This window comes from Schistocerca cancellata, chromosome 2 (genome assembly GCF_023864275.1).
Source record: "Schistocerca cancellata isolate TAMUIC-IGC-003103 chromosome 2, iqSchCanc2.1, whole genome shotgun sequence".
Classification (NCBI taxonomy): domain Eukaryota; kingdom Metazoa; phylum Arthropoda; class Insecta; order Orthoptera; family Acrididae; genus Schistocerca; species Schistocerca cancellata.
The window spans coordinates 266981221-266990781 of NC_064627.1; the positions used below are offsets into that span (position 1 = coordinate 266981221).

At 41.4% G+C, this 9561-nt stretch overlaps 1 protein-coding gene across 1 annotated transcript in view; it reads right to left on the reverse strand.

The window, feature by feature from the left end:
* LOC126145057 (farnesol dehydrogenase-like) overlaps positions 1–9245 on the reverse strand; it is a 77836-nt gene extending 68591 nt beyond the window's left edge. The window contains exon 1 of the mRNA XM_049915529.1: positions 9079–9245. Within this exon, the coding sequence (XP_049771486.1) occupies positions 9079–9210 (132 nt within the window). The 5' untranslated portion in view covers positions 9211–9245. The remainder of the gene's footprint in view (positions 1–9078) is intronic.
* Positions 9246–9561: the final 316 nt, after the last annotated feature.

The following is a 9561-nucleotide window of genomic DNA, read 5'->3' on the forward strand; positions in this document are numbered from 1 at the left end:
GTACACAGACTTCAAAAACTATATTAATTTCTGCAAATAAAAGCTACTGATGAGGCCGAGGCGCTCAATTTCAGTTTTTCGATGCGAATCCCCTGGTGAGGCCATGGTTCAAGCCCAGGACCTGTGAGAGCTGCAATCTAACCTAACTGCTCAGGCACAAAAAAGTTTATTGAATTAAATACTAAAGGCTTGGGCATTTCTACCAGTACATAATAGATTATTAGGATTTCTGAAATTTATAAAATAGGATAAGTGAGAATGATTACTGAAGTCCGATTCTCAAATGAGCTGCTATCTGGTAGCTTAGAGCTGACATAATAAATGAACGCCAGATATTCCTGATTGGGAACACACACACACACACACACACACACACACACACACACACACACACACACACACACATCCTCATAAAACATACTTGTTTATTCTGCTTGTGTTTATATTATCAAATCAAACTGCTGAGAGGAGTGTTGATAGCAATCTTCGCATAGATTCATTCATCGAGTAGCCTACTGACCTATACAAAATTCATGTATGGAAATGCAGATAATGTCAAACGAATTTTACATAATCATATTATATAAAAGTTGACAATCGTGTTAGGTATGATTCCTGGAAGACCTTTACTTTGCTATACTACATGCCAGTAAATTTATTCCACATTGCATTTGTTGTCAACAATAAACATGAATAAATCATCTGTAATTCACAGCCACAACACTACAAGCAAAAATAACCTACTTACAAACTGTGTGCTCCTCTCTAGGTTTTGGAATATTCAAAAATCCTGACAGGTCGCCAGCAGACATGTAGAAAATTTCAAAGCTGTAGTTATTCCAAAAACCTAATAAAATGGCACATACAACAGCGTATCAACCGGAGAATGGTCGCCGCCGCCCAATTCAGACTCTGGGGAGGGGGGAGGGCGAGATACGGTTTCTGTCGCCCCCCCCCCCCCATACACATACACACACACACACACACACACACACACACACACACACACACACACACACACCCCTTCCTCATCCCCAAATTCACTTGGAGTTTTATTTGATCAACAGGCAGAGCCAGCGAATAAATCATGTTGCCATTAGGAAATATTATGCGGATCCATTTCCGTGAGGAGAGACATAAACACGTGTTAACTTATTACAGCACAACTCATAACTGAGCAGTTGCATCAATGTGCCACTTGGACTAGAAGCAGCTTATAGACCAAGGTCAAAGATTGTGCCTACGCAAGCCTGTAGGGTTGTCACATCTTGCAAAGAAAATCAGTCTCATTACTTTCGCACCTCGTATATACTGTTCAAAACAAGTATTGCCACCACCCTCAGTACTTACTGTTCGGTTCCCCTTGAATCTAAGTCCACTTACGTTCGCAGATGTGCAGGTGGTCCAAAACTTTTTTTGATCAATTTAGTCTGGCGGTCACGCAGAAGAAGCCATGTGTGGTCCCAACGAAAATGGCAACATCAGCCAACAATGCCCAAACGGTAAATGTAATTATATTCCCACAGTTCTCAATGACACTTATGGGAAGGGGAGGGGAGAGCTATGGCATACCCGAAAGTATTTGCAAGAAGATGTTAGTTATTTTCGATACAGTGGAAATGTTTGAGTTAACAGGGGGCACCAAATCTCAATGCAAAAGCAAGAAAACAGTGTCTGGATCTACACTGGAAAACTCAAAACTCACTTGACTATCTGTATCAGTGGCAAACAGGCCAGCCCCAAGGATTCAAGGCGAATAAGCATTCACTACCTCTACAACAAGGCAAGTAGACGTTCAATCAACAAAGATGTCGATAATCAGTATGTAACAATACAAGTTAAAGTCGTACAGAAAGGCGCAAACAGTACATTTAACATCATATCGAGAACTAAGATTGAGTAGTTCTTGTACATGGCAAGAAAACTAGTATTTGGACGCATGCGTTTGAGCTGGATGCAGTATTGCAAGAAAATCTGTCCATAACCCATTGCAGCATGGCCTGAAATTAGGCATCATGACAGTGGACTATCATCCTTTTACTCCATGGCAACAGAAAGTCCACTGCTGTTGCAGGATCAGAAAAGTGAGACTTATGTTCCGAAACATTGCTATATAGCAAGTTCTTATGAAGTTCATAGCTCATGGACACGCACCCCTATGGTCACTTCAGTACCAAAATTTTAATTAATTTCACTAGTTACAAATATCCCCCACTTATGTATCATAGGAATACATAATACATTTATGACTTGACACACGCTGCTTTGTTTAGGGGCCACATTTCTCATAGAAGACCCTGCAGTGGTTGTTAAGCAATGCACTCAGTCATGGAGTTATTGCTTAGATGATGTCTTCCATGCTAAAAACAGCCCTCAGATTGTTATGGCATTACAGATAATTTTATCCCGAAGTCTAATAAGCACCGATTTATTATCCAGACTTATTATCGCAAATCGTTATCCCTAGCTCATAGACGCTGTATTACTGTTGCGGACTGTTTGTGGGAAAACTTTCTCGTCGTGGAACACAAAAGACCCGAAGCGGAATCCGAAGGTTCAGTCACATGGATCATTGTTTTATATAAACGAGGGAAAGCTAATCCTTTTCTGAAAGTAGTTTGTTCGGAAAACGTTTTACTGTTTGCACCCAGAAATTAAGAAAACACCGTTTTTGGATTTGCGTGGGGTTTTTCTTTTCGCTATGCAACGTTTCTCACGTGATTCCATAAAAAAAATTGATGTATTACTGACGAACATTCGTGTGTGGCAGTGAAGTGGCTACCTTTTCGTTATTAGTCATAATTTTTACGATGTTTATAAATGAATTAACATAACTCATTGAACGTAAGTTGAGGAATTTGCAGTGAAGAATGACCCTACCGGCTATTTCACGTTTTGTGCACTTTAAATCAAGTATTGCAGCGTATTAACTGAGGCTAACGTACCGAACTAATTTTCTGTCGTGGTGGAAAAGCTGCATCTTTCAGGTTTGTATGAGTTGGTGATATGCCGCACTTGGTAAGTTTCTGCATACCATGCAGAGTGCAGCGTGACAAGTCAGTACACATAATTCCAGATACTGAAACAATATCTTCAGCAATTGTTCAATTTACTTACACTGATTTAACAAGCGTGTGACTAGGGCCTCCCGCCGGGCAGACCGTTCGCCGGGTGTGTTTCGATTTGACGCCACTTCGGCGACTTGCGCGTCGATGGGGATGAAATGATGATTAGAACACAACAACCAGTCCCTGAGCGGAGAAAATCTCCGACCCAGCCGGGAATCGAACCCACGCCCTTAGGATTAACATTCTGTCGCGCTGACCACTTTTTTTCTCAATTTGTTCGGTGCGGATGTCCCATGACGCCCGTTCACTTTCAGTGTTGAGCCGTTGACTCAGTTTTTTATTAGTTTTTTTATTACAGGCAGATAACCCTCTGACCGAACACGCATAACTACCGTGCTGGCACCACTCAGCTACCGGGGGCGGACATTTAACAAGTGAAAGTTGAAAGTCAAATAAATACAAAACCACAGTGCTTTACACGGCAGTTCATCACTGAACAAACATGGTAGTATACATTATCTTTACAGCTGAAAATGTTGTACTTACCACGTGAGTTTCCTTCTGATGAAAGATCAGTCGCAATCGATTTGGTACGAATTGTGGAAGTTAGTACGTCTGATGTTAAAGTTCTTCCATTTACAGTGCAGTATTGCTTTAGGGTGTGATTTGCATGCGCGCGGCTCCCCCGTCGGAGGTTAGAGTCCTCCCTCGGGCATGGCTATGTGTGTCGTCCTTAGCGTATAAGTGTCCGCCCCTGGTGGCTGAGTGGTTAGCGCGACAGACTGTCAATCCAAAGGGCCCGGGTTCCATTCCCGGCTGGGTCGGAGATTTTCTCCGCTCAGGGACTGGGTGTTGTGTTGTCCTAATCATCATCATTTCATCCCCATCGACGCGCAAGTCGCCGAAGTGGCGTCAAATCGAAAGACTTGCACCAGGCGAACGGTCTACCCGACGGGAGGCCCTCGTCACACGACATTTCATTTCAGCGTATAAGTTAGAGTAAGTTAGATTAAGTAGTGTGTAAGCTTAGGGACCGACGACCATAGCATAAATTTTTCTGATTTGCACACTCTTTTGTAATTCACTACATAGATGTTCAATAATGTTTACAGTGATTCCTTTTAGTTGAGACACATACAATTAGTGAGTTGCAGCGTCATTTCATTTTTAAATTTCAGTATCTAACTTCTCGTTCCTTTTTATGTGCACATCGATCCATGGGTCATGACATTTGTATACGATTATTACTATTTTGTTATTTTAGGTGTCATACTGCACAATGTCACAAAAATACATCAAGAATTTTTCTGGAGGCGGTAGTAGCACTAAAAAATCTCAGATAGTTTGTATTAGCGTTACCCATGACAGTGGCCACTCTCAATCTGATTGTAGTAATACTAGACTAAAACATTTACAATACTGATACTGCTAAATATTCTATGGTCAGCTATGAGTGTCTCTTCCAATGCTTGTGCTATTATACTATGTGCTCACCATTAACATACAGTACTTTGCTTGTTGAAAGCTATTTTTATGTTAGTGTGATATGTGGGAGATACGTCACGTTTAACGTTTTTACCCTTACCGATTTCAGTTAGAGGCGATGGACATAAAAGTTGTGGCATAGGACTGTCAAAACATGCAGCACCCCATTCTCACAGGAAAATACAATGGCCTCTACTTAAAGTACACCTGTTTTTGAAGCAAAATTTCATCTAGCTGAGAAGCATAATTTTCCACGAAGGAATGGAAGATCTTGTAAATCGGAATGGTTTGTGGCTTATCCGTGGCTACATTACGAAGAAAAGAGTGGCAGTGTTTTCTGCTGTAACTCCATTCGGTTCATCCGCTTAATAAACAATAGAACACCACAGAAACAGACCGATTTTCTTTTTAAAAAAACAGTTTCTGTAACTGGAAAAAACTACAGAAAAGATCAAGATACACGAGAAGAGTCTCTTTCGTCGAGAGTTTCTTGCAATTCTTCACCAACGTGAAAATAGCGCACCTGTGGTTGCCCAAGTCGCGTGACATCTGCTGGCCGATCAGGAGAAAGCTAGAACCGCATTACTAGTAATTATCAGTTCACTAGGTTCCTGGGTCGAACAGGAAACGCACTGAGAGGTCATGAAACGGTTTCTGGAAAACTCATGACACTTCTCGATGAGAGGAAGAATGATGTGCCAGAACTAAAGATATGGCAGAAATACCGTGACACTTTGTTGGCGCCAGTGATACGAAACGAAGTATTGGAAATGGCTCACATGATCCAGCGTGAAATTGCGCAGCAAATAAAAAAATCCCAATTTCACGGAATTACGGCAGATTCAACAACGGACATGGCTGGCCAGGAGCAGTCCACTGTGTGCGTTATGTTGACCCTGAGACGCTCGAAATAAAAGAACTTTTTCTATGTTTATATAAACCGTCGGACTCACAGACGCAAACGCTGGCAACTGCCATTGAAGACATGCTTCGAAGACTGACACTAGAAATTCAGTTTCTAGCCACCCACTATTTCGATGGTGCAGCTGATATGTCTGGGCGGTAAAAAGGTGTTGAAATCATTCTTCAAGACCAGCCAAAGAGTTGTTACATCCACTGTAGCAGTAATTGTGTGGATCTGGCACTAAAGGAAGTTTCAAGAAACTTATCCATTGTGCGATATACTGGTAACTGTGAATGATGTCTCAAATATAATTCTGGAATCCGCAAAAAGGAGAAACGTGTATGCAGATGATGTGCTACCATGAGACGAATCCAAACCCAAAATGATTCCAATGTGTCCTAACCGATGGGCTGCAAGAGTAAAATATTTGATACGTTTCAGGGAAAACTATGAGCGGGTCCAGAAAAGTGTGACCGAAATGTTGAATGTACCGAGCTCAGATAGAGACGAAAGGCCAGTCCTGCGGGGCTCTGCGAAGCGACTCGAAAAGTTTGAAACTATTTCTTATATAACACTAGCAGCTGAAGTGTTTGGACTGTGTGAGGAACTGGCCAATTCCCTATAGAATCCAAATTTTAATGCAGCTGGAGTGAAACATTCTGTAGAGGTTCTAAAAGTAGCTCTTGCAAATCTTAGGACTACGGAAGCATTTCATATGCTGTTAGCGAAATCCAAAGATTATTCTAAAAAACTAAATATGAAAGACCCAAATATCTCACAGCCAAGAAAAATACCAGAGAAAATGCAACACACAGAAACACTGCCTGTTCCCAAAGAATTGTCTTAAGAACGAAAATTTAGGAAATATTTGTTTGAAATTCTTGATCTCCTTCTCAATGAGACTGATCGAAGGCTCAGCCAACAGGATCTAAAGCGACTATCCCCACTTTAACAGATATTTATGTCCTCCCAAACACATACTTCATCTACACGACGATTGGAAGAATTGCTTGGAGTACATACAACAGACTTTAACCTGGACAGGCTTATGCACAGCTCGAAATACAGTGAACCATTATAACTTATATACGACCACTTAATGTACCCTCTATTGGAAGAAAACTTATTGCTGAACCTGGTAGGGTTAAAGAACTCTTTCAGGAAGTTATTCGCCTCATCATTCTGATTTTTACAGTTCCAATATCGTCAACATACTCAGAGGTCATGCAGCGCCTTGCCTGAGATCAACAATGACTCAGTTGATACCCATTTACTCCTCCATGTTCATCAAGATAGAGCTGGAAAAATTAATCTTATGGATGTCATGAAAGAATTTGCATCCCAAACTGTCGAAAGGGAAACTAAATTTGTAAATTGTATCTAAAAATTTTAGTCTAAATAAAAACAAACTAAATGCCTTCTTATTCAAACTAATTATGTTTTTCTTTTTTCATTAAGATGTGATGCACAGTGTTTGTAAAACAATACTAATAACAAAGGGTTTCTCTCTGGCGAATTGCTATTGCAGTCTACAGTAAATATGAACTCCTTTTCGTAAATGGCCTCAAAACAAAGTAGGACCAGTGTCTTCATAGATTAAGTGATGTCTCTTCAAAAACTGAAGCAGCGAAATCGTTTTCAATGTTTCTCTCTGTTAAACAACATAGCGTTGGGTACCTAACACACATTCCCTCACTATCGGTATGTATGTATTCTTAACGGTTATGCTGAAAGACGAAATCAGTAAATGGGTTTGCTTGATTTCCCCCCCCCCCCCCCCCCTCTAAAGAGAAATTTGATACCCCACAGAGCACATCATAATATTTGGAGTCAGGGTTGTAAATTTTGGTTAAGAATAATGTCTATGTTAGCTGGGTTTTAACTTTTCCAATATAGAGACAGCTGACAACACAGCTAACAGGGCTTTCTTTCACCCAATATAGTTACACTGATGGAAAGGAGATTAGGGTGTAACATCCTGTCAACGACGAGATCATAAGAAACGGAGCACAAACTCTTGGGGAGGGTAAGGGTAGGAAGTCGGCCTTGTCATTTGAAAGGAACCGTGCCAGCATTCATCTTACCCGATTTTGAAAATCAGCGGCAAACCTAAATCTGAATGGTCGAACAGTGATCTGAACAGCTCTCTCAAATGAGAATCCTGTGTCTTAAGACTGTCTCCTGGCACAGTTGATGAGAAAAAGTTCCGTGGAGTGAGGTGGGGATCACTGTTGTAGCAAAGTGTTTGCAATCTGACAATCTATTTTTTCGGTATTCCATAAATAGTTCGCAGTGTGAGTAGCACTAGTCATAATGTGACTTCGCAGAAGTAGTCTGCAGTGGCTGGATCTGTCACATAGAATTATATTGTATATAAATGACAAAATCATTATTAGAGTCCGCAGCATTGTAACTAGTGAACATAATTGTCTATCTCGTTATTTTAATTTCTTAATTATGAGAACTGACTTACATATACCGGTAGAATATAGAGAATTTAAATACTTTCGTTTTATCCTACATAAGTATTACCGCAATACTTGTAGAAATACTACTTCTCATTTGTTATACTCTTGATCTTACACACTCTGATGGTGGCTGTGGCCGAAACACTTCACGGTAGCTTACGCATGCGTGCACAATGGTCTTCCGCATGCATACACAAATTCCTCGCCCCTCCTGCCCACTCACAACTTCCTGCAAGAGACTCAGACGGTTTACCAGAAATTTTCGAGCCCACACGCCGATGCAATGGCTGTGGCAGCCTGTTCGCTTGTGTTACAAAAACAATTGAGGTTAGTGATAGGTGTAGTAAAGAGTTGTTCAGGAAATCAAAATATTATTCCCATATAACTATTCGCAAGAGAGACCCTACAGAAATTGTTTTTGCTTCTCTTTCCCTCCATGTGATGTTGCATTCTTCGATTTGTCCTAAGGTACAGTGCAACTTTTGTACAGAATGTAAATTAACAGGACCAAACATAAATTACGTCCAAGTGCTGACTCATGCTTGCACAAACCTCCCTACTGTTGGTGCACACGCTCAATCATGCACGCGATTTAACGCTTGCACAAGCACGCATAATCTAAATTCCATCAAGCATCAAGCTGCTCGTACAATTCTCAAGCTTCCTTTTTGAAAAAGGAATCAAACATATTTGTATTGGCTAGCGTTTCATTGTTCTTGATCCACATCCCTTAGGATCTCCGTCATGGTGGCATTGCATGGACGAATGATGAAAGAATCTGAGAAGACCCACAAAACATCCGATTGAAGCATATTCTCGTTATGAATTTGCTAAGTACGGCAACAGTGCCATAGAATTTTCCTATTCTATTACTTAATGAACGTAAAAATTTTGACGTTATCTCGAATTAATAATAGAAGTACCGCAAAAAAAATATTGCGTCTTAATTACACACACACACACACACACACACACACACACACACACACACACACACACACAGAGAGAGAGAGAGAGAGAGAGAGAGAGAGAGAGAGAGAGAGAGAGAGAGAGAGAGAGAGGGGGGGGGGGGGGGGGGGAGGTCTAGCAGCCGAAAGAAACGCAGAAAAACTGGACGAGAGTTAACTGCTCACTCTAAACACAAGCGGCTTACCTTGACCCTGTCAACCCTCCTAGCGAGTCCTACAACAGTCAGCCCATGCCGAAGCAGAGTCTGTGTTATGGCTGCTCCTATTCCCGCACTAGCACCTGTGACCACAGCAACACGTCCTATGTATTTATCCATCCGCCCGGCAAATGCAACCGCTACTCCGATAGTGGCACTGCACCGATGCAAACGCAGACGCACGTGACTGAGGGCTTCAAAGCAGTTAATATTTAAACGTCTTCCCCCACCAACCTGCCGCCTTCAGTGTTGCCAACATCGGAACAGTGAGAAGGATGACCTTGTCAGCTGTGAACAGCTTCATCCTAAAACTTCTGCGCTTGAAATTACACTCGAATGCAAGGCTTGTCCACACGCTACGATTTGTCTGGGTACAACATCTGCGCACACCCGTCATAGAATTGCAGACCACAAAGCTAAGCGAATATTAGACGGACACAAACCTCGAAACTAGAGTCTTAAGTCTGAGCT